The 24,511-nt window shown below is 36.3% G+C and overlaps 2 protein-coding genes across 2 annotated transcripts; both read left to right on the forward strand.

Moving 5' to 3' along the window:
- Nucleotides 1-14,034: 14,034 nt before the first annotated feature.
- LOC145016543 (uncharacterized) lies at nt 14,035-14,445 on the forward strand. Its single transcript, XM_078974826.1, has one exon. It carries the CDS (start codon nt 14,035-14,037, stop codon nt 14,443-14,445), a length of 411 nt encoding a protein of 136 aa, XP_078830952.1.
- A 75-nt stretch (nt 14,446-14,520) lies between these two features.
- On the forward strand, nt 14,521-15,865 carry LOC145016544 (zinc finger BED domain-containing protein RICESLEEPER 3-like). Its single transcript, XM_078974827.1, has 4 exons — nt 14,521-15,031; nt 15,127-15,194; nt 15,275-15,474; nt 15,592-15,865. The coding sequence occupies exons 1-4, from the start codon at nt 14,521-14,523 to the stop codon at nt 15,863-15,865; spliced, it is 1,053 nt and encodes a 350-aa protein (XP_078830953.1).
- The last annotated feature ends 8,646 nt before the right edge of the window (nt 15,866-24,511 follow it).

The raw sequence follows: 24,511 nt of genomic DNA on the forward strand, positions 1-24,511 counted from the left end.
TGTTCCATCCTCAAGAATTCTTCCTCCAATTGCTTGATCGTCGTTCGAGGACAAAACATCTCTCTAAAGATTCTGGCACACTCATGCCATGACATCCTATTGATTGTATCCAACACCCTAACTTCTTTTACCCTCCCCATCAATATAAAGCCTCATTTTTAAACATCGTCACGACATAAACCACATTGTCCTTATTTGCACACTAATCGGAATCAAATGTTTCCTCTATCTCTATTATCCACGTTGATGATAGGATAGGATCAGCGTCCCCACGACATGTTCGTGGTTTACAAGTCATGAACGTCTTGTAACAATTACCTTATCATTTGTCGTTTACATCTTTCTGTGATCGTAGTGCAACACTAGGGTCAGAAATTATAGCGACATACCATATCCATAGCCTTCCCCTTCATCAACCCTATTATCACCGTTCACATTCTATAGTGCATCTCGGTCCTAAACATTTACATTCGACAATGTAGCTAACATATCTTGAGCAATCTTATCAGTTAATTATTCTCGCGTAACCATATTTGTTGCACGACCTTGTCCGCAATCTTGACCCCGACCACGACCTCGATTGGAGTTAGAGCTCAATTTCACCAATTGTGCTCGTATCAGTGCTATGATGACTCCTAGACCTCTTCCCTTACACCTACCTCTACCTTGACCCTAACAGCGCCAACAATTGGAAGTAGGGTTTACAAGAGTCTCTAGTACTTCTTCAGGTGCAGAAACATCGGCTCCAAATTAGAATGTCTTCCCGCTCTAGTGTTACCTAAGTAAGCTTCCGTGATATCCATGAGGACATGATGCCTACTAGTAAGATATGGTCTAAATTAGTTGCTAGGTTACCTCTCGCTCCTTCCGTCTAAGCTTAAGTGTTTACGGAAACACCTAATCTGCTTAAACAACTCTCTGATACCAACTTGTAACACCTCAATTTTCATATATAGATTATATAACAAATAATCGTTCCAACATCTCCTAAGATCAATTAAGCACTTACTTATAGACTAAACTAAATCGGAAAAAATATAAAATAAAACAAAGTCTTCAACTAAACAACGTCGGGTGTTACGTCTTTGCGGAATTCCTCTGTTGACTTCTGGATCAATCCTTCTCCTTGAAATTTTTTCTGCCACTTGCTAAATAGTTTCCTGGTTGCGCACATTTAAAGTATTTAAATGGTTAAGCCTAGGGCCTAGTGAGTTTGTGTTGCACATACATGTTCATCACTTAAAAAAACACTAGTTTTATCATATATGTTCAATAAATCGTACAACAATTATATCACCCGATGACATAATTTAGAGGAACGATTAATTATGCAGATAAAGAACCAAAGATTCATTTCCCTTCTCCTTGAGACAAATTATCATCTATTGTACTCAAGTATTTTAAATATCCAAGGAAATGAGTATAAATCTCAATTCCCATCCCCGCCGATCACACACATCCATCATGCTCACGACGATTAAACACCCCACCCGTTCCCACTAAACAAGTCCCAAAAACACACACACACACAGTAGACAACAATTCCAAAATAACATTTGCACACAACCATACTTATCATAAAACATATCATAAATAAATAAATAAAAACCACATAATAAACACATGACAAACATTAATGTGCGAGTAACCACAAAACATGAAAAACTCACCTTGATGGCATTAGGTCTTAACCGGATGTCGTCACGCTACTTGCAGACATGCACCCTACGTTTAACCAACAAGTTTTCTAAGGTTGTAATTCTAGAAAACATCCTACGCGTTTGTTTTGGTTCCATCACACATATGTCTCCTTTGGCCAACCAATAATTATTTCATCATATAAAACAGAATGTGCATAACAACTTTAATAAAAAATATTATTATATTTTTCTTCATTAATGAAGTTTTTGTTGGGTTTTAGCCATAAGAACTTTCCTATGTGCGCATGCAAAACCCTAATGCTTGGATCTAGGCTTTCTAATAAACATGCTTTTGAATCCAAGACTTCTAATGGCTAATTAGGTTAAACAACAACATTAATACAGATCTAGAATCATACCTTTGAGTTCCTTGTTGATCTTGTTGTCTTGGAGCTTCTAGAGTCACAATTGTCACTCCTCTAATGGTTTACAAACACCAATAGCAAGCAAGATGATTTAGGAGAGAGGAGAGGGGATGGAATTCGGCCAGAGGTTCCTTGCTTTAGGTTCTGAAAGGTTGTACCCGAATTCCACATCCCAAGGGCCTATTTATACTTGTAGACTCCTTAAGGTTTCACTCTAAACCCTAATTGGATAATCTTCTCTTAAGGCTATCCAAATCCATTCCATAGATAACCCTATGGACGATTTTGAGCTATCCTAAAGCTCCTAGAATCCGTCCAAGGTCAACCCTAATGGATTTACAGTCTAAAGCTTAACTATCAAACAATTGACAGTTTATACCCTCTTATTTAATTAATCTCTTTAAGTCACCAAATTAATACCAATTAATTTATGACTTATATTAATCAAATAGCTAAATATTATTTCTTATAATATTTACTCTCTCTTAACAAATCATCCTTCAAGTTGCTATGGTGAAGGCAACCCAAAAGGACCATGCACAACCGAATATAGTTACAGCCTTAGACACTATTCCAACAGTCTCCCACTTGGATAAGTCTAGTAACTATACAAGTACAATTCGGTTTGCAATCGTAGCTCTCAAAGACGCTGTCAACTCTGATCTAATCAATCTCCTTTAGATAAGGGATCGTACAGTCCTCTGTTAGATATCATGCTGACAATCCTATGGAATGGTTAGTCTAGCATTTAGATTTCTCGATCTTCGATTTATTTGACATAGAACTTAATCGAACACATCAATTCAGTTCTGACCGGGCCCGGCACATAAGTCAAATCAAATCATCGAGTGGCCAAGATATCTCTTCTATCCTCTTAGGATAAAATTTACAGATAAACTTCGACTTATATGCATTTACTTATTCATTAACCAACTATACACAACAATGCGTTTTATAACATCAAGTTACTGATGCGTTTTCGCATTATCAATGCACAATCAATTAACAAATAATAAACCATATATCTAGGTTTTAAGACCATATGATATTATCGTCTCGCGATCACCTTTTATATCGTATTCCATAAGGTGATTCCAGCAAGCGCGGGTTTATTCCAATGCTCAAAACCAGTTCATAAGCACTCATGAACGTTGCAGCAACCCTTGCTATGTCTAACACCATTTAGACATTCTACACACCAATTCATGACAATCTTCATTCATATCTACTCCCAACATATGAACGATTGTGGACCATTTGAATAATTCGATTATTCCTAATAACCTCAATTATTCTGGAAGTCAAAACATGCAAAGTGAAACAATAGTTAAACAATTAACATGTGATAGTAACTTTACTTATAAATAAAACTCCTTTATTTAATCATCAAATGTTAATTACATTTATCTATTATACGTTTCTAATACTATCTAATCTATGCTAATATCATCCTTCAGCCCAATACTCCTAGCATGCTGCAAGTGCTTAACCCTACTCAGTCCCTTCGTAAGCGGATCTGCTGGGTTGTCTTCTGATGATATCCTCTTCACTATGAGTTGTCCTTCTTCTACACGATGTCTAATGAAGTGATATTTTCTGTCGATATGTCGAGATCTACCATGATCCCTCGGTTCCTTGGTCAAGGCAACCGCACCTTCGTTATCACAGAAAATCTCCATGGGCTCCTTTATGGCCGGTACAACTCCAAGATCACCGATGAAGTTCTTCAGCCATATTGCCTCCTTCGACGCTTCGCTTGCTGCGATGTACTCTGATTCGCACGTTGAATCAGCTACGGTTTCCTGCTTGGAACTTTTCCATGTCACTGCTCCTCCATTTAGGGTAAAGACCCAGCCCGACTGCGAACGATAGTTGTCCCTGTCGGTTTGAAAGCTGGCGTCACTATACCCTTGCACCTTCAAGTCATCACTCCCTCCAAGGACTAAGAACCATTCTTTCGTCCTCCGAAGGTACTTAAGGATGTTCTTCACCGCAATCCAATGTGCTTTGCCAGGATTCCCTTGATATCTGCTAACCATGCTTAAAGCGAAGGCTACATCAGGGCGAGTACAAGTTATAGCGTACATGATTGAGCCAACTGCGGAAGCGTATGGTACTCGGCTCATTTCTGCTATCTCGGCTTCGGTACTCGGACTTTGAGTCTTACTCAACTTGGCATTTCCTTGTATCGGTAGTTCTCCCTTCTTTGAGTTTTCCATACTAAAACGTTTTAGTACCTTCTCCAAGTAAGTATTCTGACTAAGTCCAATTAGTCTCTTACTTCTTTCTCTTACTATCCTTATTCCCAAAATGTAAGAAGCCTCTCCGAGGTCCTTCATAGCGAAGCACTTCCCGAGCCAGGACTTAACCTCCTGCAGAGTCGGTATGTCGTTTCCTATGAGTAATATGTCATCGACATATAGAACGAGGAAGCTTACTACACTCCCACTGGCTTTGACATATACACAAGATTCGTCTTCGCTTCGTACAAATCCAAACTCTTTGACTTTCTCATCGAAGCAAAGATTCCATCTGCGAGACGCTTGCTTAAGTCCATAGATTGACTTCTCAAGCTTACACACTCTATTCGGATGCTTCGGATCCACAAACCCCTCTGGCTGAGCCATGTAAACATCCTCAGCCAACTTTCCGTTAAGGAAAGCGGTCTTGACATCCATTTGCCAAATCTCATAATCATGAAATGCGGCAATCGCTAGCATCACTCTAATAGATTTAATCTTTGCAACTGGTGAGAAGGTCTCATCATAGTCAACTCCGGGAGTTTGAGTAAAGCCCTTCGCAACCAATCGCGCTTTGTATGTGTGTACGTTCCCATCCACGTCGGTCTTCTTCTTGAAGATCCACTTGCACCCTACGGTCTTACGTTCGGGCACGTAATCAACCAAATTCCAAACTTGGTTATCGTACATGGATTGGATCTCGCTATCCATCGCCTCTTTCCATTTCGCAGACTCCGGGCCTGCCATGGCTTCCTTATAGCTATTAGGTTCATCAAGATTTACTAGTGTACCATCACTAATATACGTGTCCCCTTCGGTAGTAATATGAAAACCATAAAACTGGGGATGAACTCTAACTCTATCGGAACGTCTAAGAGGTAAGGATTCGTCAATCGGTTCAACCGGAGTTTCCTCCTCGGGTTGAATGCCAGCGGTAGAGGTTCCTTCATCTATCGATTCTTGAATCTCTTCAAGTTCGATTTGCCTCCCACTGTCTCCTTGGCTTATGAGTTCTCGCTCTCGGAAAACTCCTCTCCTCGCAACAAAGATAACATTATCTTTCGGTCTATAGAAGAGATATCCAAAGGAAGTTTACGGGTAGCCGATGAAAATACATCGCTCACTTCGAGGTTCAAGCTTGTCGTGAGTATCTCGTCTTACGAAAGCCTTGCAACCCCAAACCTTGATATGTGCCAACGAGGGAGCTTTCCCCGTCCACATCTCGTGAGGTGTTTTGGCAACCTTCTTAGTAGGGACTCGGTTAAGGATATGGGCGGCAGTCTCTAAGGCATACCCCCAAAAGAAGATAGGTAGTGAAGCACGACTCATCATAGAGCGAACCATATCCAATAAGGTTCGATTACGCCTTTCTGCCACACCATTCAACTGCGGTGTCCTAGGAGGCGTCAATTACGAAACTATTCCACACTCCTTGAGATAATCGTGGAATTCAAGACTTAGGTACTCTCCTCCTCGATCGGATCGAAGCATCTTGATTTTCCTGCCCAATTGATTCTCCACTTCATTCTTTAACTCTTTGAACTTTTCAAAGGTTTCTGACTTTTGCTTGATTAAATAGATATACCCATATCTACTATAATCATCGGTAAAGGTCACATAGAAGCGGTTCCCATCCTTCGTGGTTGATCTAAAAGGTCCACATACATCGGTATGTATTAGGTCTAATAGTCCCTCACCCCTTTCACAAGTGCTCGTGAAGGGTGACTTAGTCATCTTTCCAAGCAAACAAGACTCGCATGTGTCATCTTCCCTAAGGTCGAATGACTCCAACACTCCATCCTTTTGGAGTTGGGCTATGCGTTTCTTGTTAACATGTCCAAGACGACAATGCCATAAGGATGCTTTATCCATACTAGTGGAAGAATCAATATTCAAAACATCATTTCCTAAGTTATCAACAATCATAACAGTTTCATATATTCCATTACATGGTATAGCTTCAAAGTAAAAGACACCATTTAGATAAGCCAAAATAGAACCATTCTCATTATTAAAAGAAAATCTAAAACCTTGTCTATATAAACCATGAAATGAAATGATGTTTCTAGCCATTTCTGGCGAATAGCAACAATTGTTCAAATCTAAAACTAAACTATTCTTAAGCACTAAAGAATACACTCCAATCTTGGTCACAGGCGACGATCTTCTGTTCCCCATGATTAGATTGATCCTTCCTTGCTCCACATCCCTACTTCTTCTTAGTCCCTGCACATTAGAACAAATGTGATAACCACAACCGGTGTCAAGAACCCAAGAAATAGCATGATTAGAATCGTTAGATTTTATTGCATATATACCTGCGAAAGATGGCTTGATCTTTCCTTCCTTGATGGCTTGCAGGTAGTCCGGGCAGCTTCGCTTCCAATGTCCTATCTTGTGGCAGTGGTGGCACTCTGCCTCCTTCGGGTTAGAGCAGGGCTTAGAGGGATCAACTTTGGTCCCACTAGAAGAGGAACCATCTCGGGCTTTTACCTTTCGATAGTTATTTGAAGAAGCTTTCCTCTTCTTTCCCTTCCCTTGACCAATAGCCAAGACAGGAGCAGCAGACGGATTGGGAGTTGGTGCAACAGACTTGTCCTTGAAATTGCTCTCAGCAACCCTTAAGAGACCTTGGAGTTTACTTAGAGTGACCTCCTCTTTGTTCATGTGGTAGGTCATCCTAAATTGATTATACATCGGAGGCAAAGAGTGAAGCACCATGTCGATCGCCAAGTCTTCGCCGAAGTCAACATTTAACTTGCGAAGGCGGTCGACATACCTTTGCATCTTTTGCAAGTGCACGGTAAGAGATTCTCCATGACCCATCTTAGCGGAAATCATGTTAGTGAAGATCTCGTAACGCTCTTGTCTCGCGTTTTGGTGGTACCTCTCCAACAAGTCTTGATGCATCTCGTATGGATACATGTCCTCGTAGGACTTTTGGAATTCGGAGTTCATGGTGGCGATCATGATGCAATGTACTTTCGTCGCATCTCGCTCATGAGTTTCAAAGGCGGTGATTTCAGCGGGAGTAGCAACTTCGGGGTTGATTTTCTCGAGCTTCTCGTCGAGGACATACTCTTTATCCTCATAGCGAGCAATGGTGCGAATGTATCTTATCCATTCGCCAAAGTTCGTTCCATCGAAGGTGACCTTTTGGCAAAGGCTCATCAACGTGAAAGAACTAGCAGCAGCGTTGTTTGCGTTTGACATCTATAGAAAGGACAAAGATAGATTAGAACAAGAATCCCTAATTATCACCCAATAAGAAAATTAGGGCTAGGATCCAACAATGACATTTACATACTAGAAAAGGGATGCCGTAATCCAATATGCAAATAAATTGAAGGTAAGTGAATGACGATTCACTAATTCTCCATTACAAAACTTAAACTTTTAGTCCTAAGTGTTTTTGAGAATTCCTAGGTTCGGATGAGATTCATTGAACTATTCAATGGCATGTTTAAATCTCGATATGCCCCTCTTGTTTGTGACTGGGATGCCGAGGATCACAAAGCGGGTGTGAATTACCATGCAAATTTACATGGTGCCTTCATTGTTACGATCACCTATTCGATGTGCCGGTAAACCACACACGCTCCATCGAACTATGATAAACAATGAATCACCCTTTGCCACCTTCGCTTAGAACCAATTAGTGTGCCGGTAAACCACACACGCTCCACTAACATCTTAGCAAGGTGCAAAGTGTAATTTCATGGGATTGCATCAATTCACTTTTCCTAAAGTAACTAAGATTGGGAAATTTTAAAAGAAAGTTTAGTTACTTCGTATTTCTTATTATACTTTTAATGAGAGGATGAGGTTGCCCTATCCTACCCGTTCGGCTAACGACCCTCCACCAATCAAGCAAGTGGTGGGTGTGAGTGTACACCCATTAAGCGCCATTTTATAGGCCGCAACCTTATACCCACCTTATAGATCGGCTTCGTGAATGAGGCCTACTAGCGGTAAGACTAGCATTTAGTTATACATATATATATTATTCTAATAATATCATATAAGTATAGGGTTGTATTTTAAACTTTTCAAAATCTAGGGTTTGAAATTTAAGTTGTCTAAATTAATGCTTTTAATCACAAATATAAATTTCAAAACTATAGGGTAGGTTTTAAACATTTAAAAACATGGAGGATCAAATAACAAATAATTTCAATTAACAATTAATATCTTAATTATCTTTATTTGATTTATCTTTGATTTCTTTGAGGATAATTACCAAAAATAATTAAAACAATTAATTAATTATCATATAAAGAAACTAAATATTTAATTAGTTGATAATTACCTTTAACTAGATCAAGATAACACTTATATTTATCAAAAAATCGGATTCATATTGATCTAATTAGTTTATGGAAAGTTTGGATAAGATAAACACAAAGAAATCCCGAATCTGGCCCTATCTGACGCTTGGACTCGCCGAGTGCACAAGGGGACTCGACGAGTCAGGCCTACTCGACGAGTCCACCATGGAACTCGACGAGTCAGTGACTCAAAACCCAAAAATTCGAATTTTTCAGGTTTGTTTCAGTTATTCAAGCAACAATTTAAAGAAAACCAATCTAAGCTCTGATACCACTGTTGGGTTTTAGCCATAAGAACTTTCCTATGTGCGCATGCAAAACCCTAATGCTTGGATCTAGGCTTTCTAATAAACATGATTTTGAATCCAAGACTTCTAATGGCTAATTAGGTTAAACAACAACATTAATACAGATCTAGAATCATACCTTTGAGTTCCTTGTTGATCTTGTTGTCTTGGAGCTTCTAGAGTCACAATTGTCACTCCTCTAATGGTTTACAAACACCAATAGCAAGCAAGATGATTTAGGAGAGAGGAGAGGGGATGGAATTCGGCCAGAGGTTCCTTGCTTTAGGTTCTGAAAGGTTGTACCCGAATTCCACATCCCAAGGGCCTATTTATACTTGTAGACTCCTTAAGGTTTCACTCTAAACCCTAATTGGATAATCTTCTCTTAAGGCTATCCAAATCCATTCCATAGATAACCCTATGGACGATTTTGAGCTATCCTAAAGCTCCTAGAATCCGTCCAAGGTCAACCCTAATGGATTTACAGTCTAAAGCTTAACTATCAAACAATTGACAGTTTATACCCTCTTATTTAATTAATCTCTTTAAGTCACCAAATTAATACCAATTAATTTATGACTTATATTAATCAAATAGCTAAATATTATTTCTTATAATATTTACTCTCTCTTAACAAATCATCCTTCAAGTTGCTATGGTGAAGGCAACCCAAAAGGACTATGCACAACCGAATATAGTTACAGCCTTAGACACTATTCCAACAGTTTTACCCGTAAAAGATTTAATACTCAAATGTCAAAATAACTAAACCTTAAAACAATGACTTTGTTTGAATAATAACAATAAGTAATACTAATATCAATATCAAGTAGCAAATTTAAAATAACAACCATTTATGTGATGATGTACAAAACTAAAAATTGTCAAATTATAAAAATGGAGGGGCTATTTTTATATCTTTTGTTATGATACACAAGTAACACATTTGTTACCTATTTGTGAAAACTAAAATTGCCAACTTATCAACAATAGTGGGACGATTTATGTAAATATCATTTTTATCATTTGAAACAATAAGAAAACCGTTTCAACAAAATATCGGTAATCTTTTCTTCTTTACCCGAACAATGAAAACGTTTTTGACCATTTTATCTCAGTAAAACTTAAAAACTGTTGTCAAATAAAATTTATAAAACCACCGTTAATCATCTCCATTTCATACTAACATATTTATATACTAAATCTTGAATAACTTATTATAAAACAAGTTTAAATTCACTATTTGTTTTAACAAAACATAACATTTGTTTTTCACCAAATTCGATTATTCCTTGGCCAAAAAGAGACATAGGATTGAACCAAAATACATACTAAAATCCTATAAACTCACTCAAGCAACTTAATCAAATTCAAATCGAAGAGACATACCTTAATTTCTAAAATAACTTTGAAAACCTTCACGAACTTCAAACCCCGATTTCTCTTTGGTTTCCCCAACATTTCTTGCACTTTTTTGTGGGCATTACGCTCTATTTCCCATGCCTTTTATAATCCCAAAGTTTGTAACCTTTCTAGTTAACCAAAAAGTCCAAATTTATGATACTAATCAAAGTGATGAATTTTGGTATTAAAATTCCATAATTTCTCTATTTACTCCTACTTAATCACCATTACATTATTTTAATAATATAGTCAAATTATATATATTTATACATTTTTTTTAGTTTGAGTTATCATAATAATAAAGAAAGAAAACATTTTTAAACTAGCTATTAGATATATCATAAGGAAATATCGGTAGTTTAAATGATGGTTAGACAATTATTAATATTTCGGATAATCTTCTTATTGCTGGTTCTTTTGATCCTATTGGTTTATTAGTTGAAAGGTTATTTGTTTCGAAATTTTACATTAAAATATATTAATGTTTTAATCTTGATATTTAACTGTATTTTAATCAACCTGTATAATATACGTATCTTACACCTAGTGACATAATAAAGAAGGATTTATAACACAATCATCCTAAAAAATAAAAATGCAAGATTGTGATCAACAAGTTGCATAATAATATACACATATCTCTATCTCATTCGGTTATGATAGCGATATAAATATTAAGAATCATAATTTACATTTAATGGCGAATAATCGTAGTCATTGTACGTTACTTGCATCCTAATAATACCAAGATTCTATTTAACAACCTACGTAATATTATGAGTAAATTATGCGAGATTTCCCTTTGGTTTGGTGTAATATGCGTTTTTGGTTATTAATTTTTTTTTTTTTTTTTTTTTTTTTTTTTTTTTTAAAATTCGGATAGTCCTTAGGGTATGATTTTGTTACGTTCTTGATCCCTCCATGATGCAAAAAGACTATTGTACCCTTACATATTTCTTTTTTAATTTATTTATTATTTTAAAATTTAAAATAGAAAAATAATAATAATCCCCACCATCCAGCTCAATAAACCATATATACAATATCTACTTTTTTTAGCATAGAAAAACCTTAAATCATCTAACACTGGTTGCCACCTTTGTTGACCAGACGACCATCGTCCTTTTTGACCAGACCACCATCACCCATCATTACCGACCCACTATCGATCTCTTTTACCTTACTATCATCTCCTTTTGTCACCGAATCATCGACGCCATCACCATCATCAATCAAGGCTCGATCTATGCTTAGTTTTTTCCCACCGACTCACCTACAAAATCTCGAAGCATATCGATTAGGGGTGAGCGTTTGGACCGGTGACCCGGACCGGACCGGTGAACCGGACCGGACCGGACCGTTTTTTTGGACCTCCGGGCCGGTTCTCGGTTCTAAGTTTTGTACACGGTTCGGTCCGGTTTTTACCGGGTCCGGGACCGGTTGGACATGGTAAAAAAAAAAAAAACATATATCGGCCTAGTTATACAATTGCAAAAACGATCGTTCCCTATCCCATAACACGTGATACGGCTATTAGTATTACCGATAATTTGCAAACCAAAAAAACCCTCGTTCGAAGTCGACCATCTCAATTCTCGTTCGAAGTCAAATCCTTAATCGGCCATGGTCTTTTTTGAACCCTGAATGGCACCGCAATCAGCAAGCAATACTGCAATAGTCGTCTTAGTCTAGTAGTCGATGCCAAGCAGCCAAGCAATAGTCCTCGTACTCTAGTCGATGCCAAGCAGCCAAGGGAAATCGGAAATCTGAAATCTGTAACCTCAAATCGCAAGTAGCCAATTCTTTTCTCTCAAGTCTCAACTCTCAAGTGTGGTTTCTCTCAAGTCTCGATTCACAATTAATGGAATCAAAAACCGGGATCGCTAATTGGATTGCACTTGATGATGATGAAATTCAAGTAAGGGTTACGATTTTTGGTTATTTTTTTGTTAAATTTTGTTGAAATAACAAACAATATTGTTATATTTAGTTGAATACTTGTCAAAACAAAATTATTGTTATTATATGTAAACTAAGGGTATGTTTTTTGGTTGAATTTTGTTAATATTTGTTGAAAGTTATAAAGTATGTTGCTATATTTTGTTGATTAATTGTGAAAAAGTTTGTGTTTTGATTGCATGTAAACTAGGGTTATGATTTTTTTTGTTGATTTTTGTTAAATTTTATTGAATGTCATAAAGTATGTTGTTATATTTAGGTTATTTGTTGGTAAAAAAAACTTATTGTGATTGTATGTAAAGTAAGGGTATGTTTTTTGGTTGAATTTTGTTAATATTTGTTGAAAGTTATAAAGTATGTTGCTATATTTTGTTGATTAATTGTGAAAAAGTTTGTGTTTTGATTGCATGTAAACTAGGGTTATGATTTTTTTTGTTGATTTTTGTTAAATTTTATTGAATGTCATAAAGTATGTTGTTATATTTAGGTTATTTGTTGGTAAAAAAAACTTATTGTGATTGTATGTAAAGTAAGGGTATGTTTTTTGGTTGAATTTTGTTAATATTTGTTGAAAGTTATAAAGTATGCTGCTATATTTTGTTGATTAATTGTGAAAAAGTTTGTGTTTTGATTGCATGTAAACTAGGGTTATGATTTTTTTGTTGATTTTTGTTAAATTTTATTGAATGGCATAAAGTATGTTGTTATATTTAGGTTATTTGTTGGTAAAAAAAAACTTATTGTGATTGTATGTAAAGTAAGGGTATGTTTTTTGGTTGAATTTTGTTAATATTTGTTAAAAGTTATAAAGTATGTCGTTATATTTTGTTGATTAATTGTGAAAACATTTTTGTTTTGATTGCATGTAAACTAGGGTTATGATTTTTTTGTTGATTTTTGTTAAATTTTATTGAATGTCATAAAGTATGTTGTTATATTTAGGTTATTTGTTGGTAAAAAAAAACTTATTGTGATTGTATGTAAAGTAAGGGTATGTTTTTTGGTTGAATTTTGTTAATATTTGTTGAAAGTTATAAAGTATGTCGTTATATTTTGTTGATTAATTGTGAAAACATTTTTGTTTTGATTGCATGTAAACTAGGGTTATGATTTTTTTGTTGATTTTTGTTAAATTTTATTGAATGTCATAAAGTATGTTGTTATATTTAGGTTATTTGTTGGTAAAAAAAAACTTATTGTGATTGTATGTAAAGTAAGGGTATGTTTTTTGGTTGAATTTTGTTAATATTTGTTGAAAGTTATAAAGTATGTCGTTATTTTTGTTGATTAATTGTGAAAACATTTTTGTTTTGATTGCATGTAAACTAGGGTTATGATTTTTTTGTTGATTTTTGTTAATTTTTATTGAATGTCATAAAGTATGTTGTTATATTTAGGTTATTTGTTGGTAAAAAAAAACTTATTGTGATTGTATGTAATGTAGGGGTATGTTTTTTGGTTGAATTTTGTTAATATTTGTTGAAAGTTATAAAGTATGTTGCTATATTTTGTTGATTAATTGTGAAAACATTTTTGTTGCGACTATATGTAATGTAGGATACGAATGTTGATGAAGAGGAATTTATTGAGGATACACCACAAATCAATTTAGTTGATGATTCGGCAAAAGATGATCAATCAAATGTTAACAAACGAAAAAGAACAAATAGCAAAATGAAAGCAAGTCACAAAAAAAAAAACAAACAAGTGGCAAAGAAACATCCTCTTGTTGGGACTCATTTGATAAAGTTATGATAAAAGAAGATGATGGTATGGAAAGAAGATATGGAAAATGTCAATGGTGTGAAAGGCTACTAAAGGCGGATGTGGAAAGGAATGGGACTTCTAGTTTACTGAAACACATAGATCGGTGTCAAAAAAACCCGAATAAGCTACAAGATCCAACTCAAACCAAATTGAATCTAAAAAAGGAGTCAAATGGTGATACTAGTGTTAAAACATGGAAACACGATGATGCAAAGATCAAAAAAGCATTACTTAACCTTTTTGTGGTAGGCGAATTACCTTTCAAGTTCGTTGAAAACGAGGATTTTGTGGAATACACCAATGCACTTAATGCTAAGGTTGTGTTGCCATCTAGACATACAATATCCCGAAATGTTTCCAAATTTTACATAGAAGAAAGAACCAAAATGCTTTAATTTTTAAGTAACCCAAAGACCGCTATACATTTGACAACGGACACTTGGACGTCTTCTTGTCAAAGGACTACTTACATGGTGGTCACGGCTCACTTCATAGATGAGAATTGGATGATGCACAAGAGAATTATAAACTTTAGGGAGATAGATAGCCATAAGGGAGAGGATATGGGCCGAGAATTACTCGATTGTATTCGTGGATGGGGAATGAAAAATGTCATGACCATTACCTTGGACAACGCCGCTACAAACGACAAGGCAATAGACTTTTTGGTCAAAAAGTTGCCCAATCTTTACGAGGGTGGAAAGCATTTCCAAGTTAAGTGTATGACTCACATTTTAAACCTTATCGTAAAGGATGGACTAAAATACCAAAACTATCATGTTGAGTGTATCCAAAAGGCGGTACGGTACATTAGATTGTCACCACAAAGAATAAACAAGTTCAAGAAGGCGATGAAAGATTGTGGCTTACAAACGAAGAAGTTTCTATGTGGTGACACTCCTACCCGATGGAACTCGACTTTCGAGTTATTGAAGTCCGCATATGAGTTACGAGAGGCATTTACGGAATTTGGCATAAGAGGTAATATTTATTTTTAAGTTATATATCATCTTTTCAGCAAAATTATTAAGATTTTGTTTAGACTATAATTTTGTTTGTTTATGTATCTTTGACAGATAAATCATATGAAAGGGATCTCGGTAGAGTACCGGAAAATTATGACTTTGAAGTTGTAACCGAAATGGTGAAATTCTTTGAAAAATTCAAAACAAAAATAGAGCTTGTTTCGGCTACATCAAAACCTTTGGTAAATCTTTTTATCAGGGAAGTCTTAGATGTGGACATACATCTAAGAAAGTGGTCAACCAAACCAATGTTTCTCGATATGGTAAAAGATATGAGGACGAAATACGAAAAGTATTGGGGTGCTATAACAAGATGAATGATTTTATGTACTTTGCGGTTTTACTTGATCCTACCACCAAATCACCTTTTTTGTTACATGCTTTTAAAAAAATGATCGGGTACATGGAACCATCATTGACCCCCGCGAGCATAGACATAAAAGCACGTCAAATGGTCTGAGAGGTTGAGAATAGGATGGAAAATTTATTTATGACCTACTTGGAACGATTTGACAGCGGTGGATCATCTCAACAAGAAGCGAGTCAAATAGCCATTGATGTTGATGATGATAATGATTTTTTCGGTGATTTTCTTTATACGGGAGGTAGCAACTCGGATCCAACGGATAACGAGTTACGAACTTATTTGAAAGAGAATATAGTTAATTATAAAAAAGATTTCTCAATTCTCGGGTGGTGGAGAGTAAATGCAATTAGGTTCCCAACAATTGCTCGGATGGCGAAAGGTGATTACTTTTTTTTATACTTTCATAATTTATTTATAAATTAATGTTATTACAATTTAATTCTTTGTTGTTAGATATATTGGCGATACAAATCTCAAGTGTAGCGTCCGAGTCCGCGTTTAGCACATGTGGTAGAGTTGTAAGTGAGTATCGGACTAGTTTATCGACGTTGATAATTGAAGCTTTGTTATGCACCCAAGATTGGGTGAGGAAAACTACAAATCCGATAATTGACAACGTTGATGACATCTTGAACGATGATGATATAGCTTTGGGTAAAAAAAATTACAAGCTTTGTTCTTTTTTTATACAATATTACTTTTTATTAAATACTAACAACATTTTCATTTGTGTTTATGTAGAGATTGCACAAGCTTTAAATATATTACATATTGATGACAATGATAAGGGGAAGAAGCCAATGGAAGATTAGATTACGAGTTTATGAAGTTTGTTGTTTTGATTGCTTTTAAAGTTTAAACTTTAAACTATGTTTTTTGTTGCTATGGTATTATTTTTGTATGTTTGCGTTTAAATTGTTAACTTTTGTTGGTGAACTTGAAATATATGTTAGTTGTTTTTATTTGGAAAATTAAGTTTGCAAGTTATAATATTTTACATCAATGTAGATTACTTATACTTTACGCAACTAAAGTGGTACCGGTCCAAACGTGTCCAAAAACCGGAAAACCCGGACCCGGACACGGACACGGACCTCGTCGGTGCTGTCATACCATAGCCGACGATTGTCTTCATGCCCACCACTGCCGATGATTATTTCTTACCTATAAATAAATGTTCATCATCTCCATCTCAATGTCCACATTCTTTATCTCCATTCTCAAAACATAAGAGTAATTCGTAAATATTCATTACAAAATAAATCTCCAGGGGATGAAGTGCGATCAAACTAGGTTCTTTCTATTAACTCGAGATGTACCTGAAAACACTTTAAACATAAACCGTAAGCACAAAACTTAGTGATTTTCTCCAAAACACTACACACCATACTAATAAGGAGCCCAACATTAGGGTATATTCTAACCCAACAAACAATCATGGGCTTAGGCCTAGGGTATGTTTCAACCCAAACATACAATAATGGGCCTAGCCCTGGGGTTTATCTCGACCTAATCATATCATAATGGGCCAAACCCTAGGGTTTATCTCAACGCAAACATATAATAATAGGCCAACTAGACTTCCAGACAATTCATTAGGAATCCGCTGCTCACATGAGTATAAGGATGGTAAATCTAAAATTTATCATGTTGCACCCAAATATTTCATAAGCTTAGGTATACATCCACCTGACAAAACACTCAAGATATTTTCAATGAACACCATTGGTGGGTATTATGTGTTGCATCATGGGTCAGTATTTTGTATATCCGGTTTGGGCCTGTCCAACTGTGATTAGGGTTATATATATATATATATATATATATATATATATATATATATATATATATATATATATATATATATATATATATATATATATATATATATATATAACATGCATGTATGCCTTCAATACGCTAATAATTTGATTATCTTTGCGTTGTAACCCTAAACACCTCTAGAGTCGAAGTTCTTCATCGAGGTCTTCTGGGGCGTTAAAGTTTAATCATTCAACATCGTTCAAACCATTCTTGTGTTCTTATTGTTTCATTTATTGCTTTTCTACTTGAATCTATCAATCATTAAGGAATATTATTTCAACAATTGGTATCAGAGCAGAAGATTCTGTTACTCATAAGCATTCCTTATGTGTGAAGATTTCATTAGTGTTTCCGCTTTTTATCTAATATATAAAGGCCGTCTTCTACCTGTCGATGATAACTTTAGTGTTTGATAAAACCGTAATCTCAAGTTTAGCAGTCTGATTCTAGAAGATCCAGAGCACAAGATCATCATGTCGCATGAAGACTCTCAAAGCAATCCCATCAATATATCAAATAACATTGGATCATCCACAAGAGTTCCCATTCTTTACACTCAAGACTATGGAGTGTGGACGCATCAGTTTGAAGATTACATGGTCGGATCTGAAGACAATGGGTATCTCATCTGGGAAGCTATTACAATCGGTCCGTTTGTTCATGCAGGAACAAGTAGGACTGTAAAGACTCAAAAGGAGTACAATAAGCTCTTAGTGGACGTAGAGAAGATCCCATAAGATGAAAAACAAAAGCAGCAGTGCAATCTTAAGGCCTTAAGGATGATCAGATTTTCCCTACAAGCCAATACCTTCCATCTGGTGAGTGCATGCACTACCGCAAAGGAAATATGGGACAGGATGAAAGAATTGTATTCGACTAATGAGGATCTGGAGCACTCGACACAAACCTTGCTACTCTCTAAGTTTGGTGCTTTTGCCCAAAAACCTGATGAGACTCTTCTTCTGACATTTGATTGCTATAATCATCTGCTCAACAAGATGATGAAGCATGGTATTGAAAGAAAGGAGATTGAGCAGAAAGTCATGTTTATGAATGGCTTGAGACCTGAGTGGATGGTAATGGTCTCAACTATAAAGGCTCGTGAACAATTCAAGTCTTACTTGCTGGCAAAACTAATGGGAATTTTGAAATCCCATGAAAGCACAGTAACAAAAGAAGGAAAGGTGGTGTCTGGCATGGGCTCTTTAGCCCTTATCTCAAAAAGGAAGAATGTGACGGAAGAAGAAGATGACTCATATCTGTCTGAGTGTGACCTGATGGGTGAAGAATATGCAATGAAGGTCTCCAATCCTAAGAAGTTTGCAAGAAGGAAATTTCCTACCAATAAAAACCAAAACCGACAAGGAAGTTACAGCTCCGAGAAGGTGAAAGAAGAATCGAAGAACGTATCTTAAATGGATGATGATAAGAAAGATAGCAAGCTAGTAGGAGATTCTAGATACGACTGCAATTATTGTCATGGAAAGAATCACTTTGTCAAAGATTGCATGTTACGAAAGATGGAAGAGAAAAGGGATGGTGAAGATGATGAGGCTTATCATGAGTGAAAGCTGGAAGAGCTAATGTAAAGGAAAGCAACTTACAATTCTATGAATGTCTTGATCGTGCAGAAGAATATGGTCGATGATGAGTTTGGAGGCGTTGAAGTCTGGTCAACAGACTCTGAGGATGAAGAAGTGAGGAAGCCTACGCATGGCAAAGCATATGTGGCAAGAGAGGAAGTTAACGGTTTGGCTGGGAAATGCTTAATGGTGACTGCAGGTGTACCAACAGAAGATGAGCGTAAGGAGCAGAACTTGAAGGAGGACAAGTGTTTCGTAGCAAAGCCCATGAGTGAAAAGATTAACGACTGCGATTGGTTGATCGAAAAGGTACAATCCATCCTTGAATCTCTTAAAGTTCCCGTCACAAATTATGAAGAAGAATTAAACGAACTTAAATTTAAATTTGCTAATCTCAGTAGTAGTTTCATGCAAACTCGCTTAACGAACTCTAACCTAACTGACCAACTCAACAGGGAGTCATCGAAGAGTGAGGAGAGAAGCATGTGTATTGAGCTGAAAGAGACGGAGTTAATTAGGGAAACGGATGAGATTATCTATTTGCAGAGAGACATTTTGAAGTTTTTAAAACAAAGAAACATCTTTTGCTTAGTTACTAAACGCTTATATACAAATATTACTCAGTTGCATTTACATTGTGAAATAGGGAAAAAGATTCATAAGATGATCTTACCATTCCTTGAGTTTAAGGAGGATGAGGTCATTGCTGAATATGAATCCATAATGTCCTCAAAAGAGAGTTCGGTCACTTATAAAATCGGTATGGACAAAATTGAGTCTTTCATTGACTCAAAAGAACACAAATGCATGCTTAAAAGGCTCTTAGACTAAAATGATAAGCTAAAAATTAAGATAGAGACCATACAATCATGTGACTCTTCAAACTCAAAATTAATGACCGAACATAAAATGAATGTAGAAAATACATCTGAATTTGATGAGGAAAGTGAGATGAGTAAAATTTCGGTGGAAGACGAAGTTGATTGCTCTGAGTTCATGAAAAGCGAAACCGAGAAACCCCTAATATCAGAAAATTCTGTTGAATATGCATGTTTGTCAAGGGATAAGTAAAAGAAACTCAAAGAGAAAGCAACGGTTTACCAGAAGGTTCAAACCGTGCCAAACAGGTTTACGCTGTCACAGGGATCACTGGAAAACAAACAACTAAACTACAAATCCTGGTTGACAAAGACAATGCTGAAGGTTGTGATAACTAGTTTTGGTCCGCTCCTATCGATAATGCAGACGAGATAATGGGTCTGTCAGAGCAAACCTCATGGAGGGTAAAGGTAAGATATGTTGCTGAACCAATAAACAAACCCTCAAGCTTTGACAAACCAAGCACAAGTGGAACCAAAGAGATAATTGGAAGAACCAGGAAAGAAACCGGATGAATCAAATAAGACTTCAAATATATCTTCCAATTCAACCAAAGCTCAAAAGGAGAAGCAGAAATCAATATTCAACATTCATAAATCTCAGAAGTAGTTAGCTGAACAGAAATGCCAAAGAAATTAGAGGTACATGAAGAATTTGAAGAGCAAAAAAGGTTTTGGCAATCTCAAAACCCTAACTATGTTCCCTCAAAGAAAGAAGAAATTGTGATAGAAAATGACAAACCAGAGATGAAAAGAAATAAAAATTTTAGTCCCAGTTCTTACTATTCAAAATCTCAAAACCAAACATCCAGTCTCTAATCCGAATCCAAAGGATAGAACCGAACATCCGATTTCGGTTTCAATAATAGAGTTCAGAACCAAACTTCTTGGTTCGGTCCCAACACCAAAACTGAGAACCAAAGGTCAAGTCTCCGTTCTTCCCAACATAAACCTTACTCAATTAAGGATGTTAAAGGGAAAGGAAAACTTGATTCTAAGGCAGATGTCAATCATAATAAAAAGAAAGTTAAGCCCAGGGATCCAAGGAGGACTCTAACCGTCATAACACCGTGTAGTTCATTGCAATTTAAACAAGATAAAAAAAGTGTACACAATCAAAAGAAAAGATGAAAACATACTCATAAAAAGAAGCTATCTTGTTGATATATCTGTTGCTGTTCCTTTTTCTATGGAAAACTTACCAAGGCCCAAGAGACTTTGGGTTCCTAAATCTGCTTAAATTTGTAGGTTATAAGTGATGAGCAGTTCGATGGTGAATGGTACATAGATAGTGGCTACTCATGTCACATGATAGGGAGAAAGGAAGAGCTAAGGGAGTTTCGGTCCCTTAAGGATGGTGGATGCGTGAAGTATGACAACAACTCTTATGGAACAATCAAAGGATATGGAATGATCACCAACTTAGAGTTCACAATTCAGAAAGTAGCATATGTGGAAGGATTGCAGCACAATCTCATTAGTGTATCTCAATTTGGTTGTGGGTGCTGGGCTGAAAGTCTCATTCAATGATGAAGGATCAGAAATTGTCGAAAAGCAATCCAAAAGATTCTTGTTAAAATCTGAACAAAAGAGAGAGATGTACCCTCTGAACCTCAGTCCAATTAAAGGAAAACCAACTATTTCCCTACTATCTAAGGAAAATTCTGATGAAAGCTGGCTATGGCACCAACGTCTCTCGCACCTAAACTTTAAAGATATCAATAAGTTGGTTCTTAGTGATCATGTTTGAGGACTTCCGATTCTCAATTTTGATAAGGAACACCTGTGTGCATCATGTGAAATGGGTAAATAGAGCAGAAAGAGCCATCCATCACGTATCAATACCAAGATCGTTGAAGCCCTTGAACTTCTACATATTGACTTATGTGGACCTTTAGCTATTGAAAGCATCAGTGGCAGTATGTTCATTCTTATTATAGTAGATGATTTTTCACGTTTCACCTGGGTATTCTTTCTTAAACGGAAATAAGAAGGGACTCCCATGTTAAAGATGTTCATCAAGCAAGTTGAACTGCAGCTAGGAAAAGTGGTAAGGAACATCAGAAGCGACAATGTGCTTGAATTCAAGAATAAAGAGTTTGAAGACTTTCTGGCCGACAAGGAAGTATTTCACAACTTCTCTGCTCCCTATACTCCACAACAAAATGGAATCGTTGAAAGACAGAACCGTTCATTATGTGAAGCATCAATAACCATGCTGAGCTTCGCTTCTCTCCCATTATACTTCTGGGCTGATGATGTTGCTACTGCCTGTTATACTCAAAATAGATCCTTACTTAACAAGCAATTCTCAATCACTCCATATGAGATTCTGAACAACCGAAAACCCAATGTCAAGCTCTTTCATGTGTTCGGTTCCAGGTGCTTCATTTTCAACTCTAAAGAGAACCGAAACAAGTTTGATGTTAAAGCGGATGAGGGAATCTTTCTAGGATATTCACTCACTTAAAAGGCTTATAGGGTTTTGAATAAACACTCCAGACGTACTGAGGAAACCTATTACGTAACCTTTGATGACTGCTACATAACGAAAGCTCAAGCAAAAGAAAGTGCCAAGGGTGAAATATTTCCTGAATCAGGAAAAGTATCGGTTCCTATTTCAAATTAGTTTGAAAAATACATGAGGTTGAAAAAGCTATACACTCAGAGGCGAATACAACAGACAAAAAAGTCAACCATTTGAAAAAGATCATCGAAGAAGCTGCGAACGACATGGCAAAGGATCCTTCAATCCAAGCTGATGATCAACCCTCAAATAAACCTGCAAATAACATCGTAGTATTTGAGGGGGAGGGCTCATCTGTGTCTCATACAACCGATCAAAAGAATCCAACTCCAACCGAGCAACAAAATCCAACTTGATGTATGATCTCACATGATCTCGTATTTTTGAAAGACCTCAAATAAAATCTTTGATTGATATGAACGCTTGTCACATGATCTCACATGATCAAAAGACCCCAACTTTCGTATTTTTGAAAGACCCAAACTTTTATACTTCACAATATCATTACTCGAAAACATGCTATTTGCATATTCATAAAAGCAATATTTTACATTGATAAAAGGGAATTACAAACTATTGGATACAAACCGTCTATTACAAAGTGTTATATATATTACATAATTACCCAGGATATTGAAATTTATACAAACATAAACTGTAGTACAAATGTACTATTACAAACTATTCTAAATCTTTCAACTGTATGTGAACATACTAGTTACTTATCACCTGCAATTGTTAAACATTGATAGGGTAAACGATGACGCTTAGTGAGTTCAATAATAGATACAATATAACGTTATGCCATATATATATATATATATATATATATATATATATATATATATATATATATATATATATATATATATATATATATATATACACTTCAATGTGGCAAAAGCAAAGAGGAACAACAAGATGTATGTGAGATCATGTGACAAGCATTCATATCAATCAAAGATTTTATTCAAAGATATACTTTTCAATTCTTGATGTACATCAATAAAGCTTTGGCCCAAATGGCATAAAAGACATGCAATTTCTGATTAACATCTTGTTAGATTTCAGGCTTATAGTCCTGTCTAACCATTTTCCAATGCCATAGAATAGAAGTCATTCTCTTACGAAGACATGCTCTACATGGCCAGAGGCTACGTACCAGTAACAATGTGAATCTAAGTCCTTTCACTTATCACATGGTCAAAGGTATTAGAATTGCTATAAACATAGCGAATAAAATCACACGGGAAAATAACTCAGAATAATAACACTGAAAAAGCACATAGCACATACAACACATAACATACAATTGTTCCTATATATTGAACTCACCTTAAGTTAACCGTGGGTTAAAATAGTAATTTGGATAGCACTTCGGCTTTAAATATGTCTTTGTATGTTGAAAACCGGGAGCTTAATTGAAAACCGGGATCTGCGAAGGTAGGGCTTCAAAACTGAAAAGATAAAATTTTTAGGCTTCTCAAGGGTCTTGGGACGTGTTTCCGGTGCAAAAATTCATATCGGGGCTTCGGGAAAAGTCAAAATAGTGAAAATATGGATTTAGGGGTGAAAACTGGAAATTTTCAAATTTTAGCCGGGAGGGTTCGCACCCTCCTATTTATAGGGGCGAGGGTCCGGATTTTGTAGCTGGGAGGCGTCCACGTCGCGCCTACGAGGCTCGGTCCTGAGGAGAATGACGAGGCTACTCGGTGGCATCAGCAGCGAAGGGCAGGTGGCGCAACAACGAGGCACGCAGTAGGAGCGGAGTGAAGCAAGCGACAGTCTCGGATTGGTCGAGCCATCAGTGCGAGAGGTTTGTGACACGCATTGCCAGCTGCTCAGATGACTAAGCTGCTTCGGACATGGGGCGAGATCCGGACGAGGGTGACGTGGCCGAACATCAGCCATGCGAAATTCTCGGAAATTGAACCCAAAACTTCTAAAATCCATAATTTTCGCATACGAGCTCCGTTTTTGACGTTCTTTATATGCACGCATAGCTAAAATTACGATCTACAACTTTCGTTTAGACTTCGTCTACTAACTTTGACTTTATTTTTAATATTATTATTTTAAACAGACCGGGACAGGAAATTCCGTTAAAAATTCATAACTTCTTCATCCGACATCCGTTTTCGTCAGACTTTTTTACCGTTGTACTACAAATAATGAGACCTTAGATTCTGGTTTAGGATGTATCGGTCAAATATCGCTCGATCTAAAATTCGAGTTTTTAGCTGTCCACTGCTAAGTT

This window comes from Lactuca saligna, chromosome 9 (genome assembly GCF_052625555.1).
Source record: "Lactuca saligna cultivar CGN05327 chromosome 9, ASM5262555v1, whole genome shotgun sequence".
NCBI classification, from domain to species: domain Eukaryota; kingdom Viridiplantae; phylum Streptophyta; class Magnoliopsida; order Asterales; family Asteraceae; genus Lactuca; species Lactuca saligna.

Excerpts from the sequence above, each read along its gene's own strand:
- LOC145016544 (XM_078974827.1), top strand. The coding sequence starts at position 14,521 with ATGGTGGTCACGGCTCACTTCATAGATGAGAATTGGATGATGCACAAG. Across the intron at positions 15,195-15,274 it reads TTGAAGTTGTAACCGAAATG|GGAAGTCTTAGATGTGGACA; the intron begins GTGAAATTCTTT and ends TCTTTTTATCAG. Across the intron at positions 15,475-15,591 it reads GCTTTTAAAAAAATGATCGG|CGGTGGATCATCTCAACAAG; the intron begins GTACATGGAACC and ends ACGATTTGACAG.
- LOC145016543 (XM_078974826.1), top strand. The coding sequence starts at position 14,035 with ATGATAAAAGAAGATGATGGTATGGAAAGAAGATATGGAAAATGTCAA.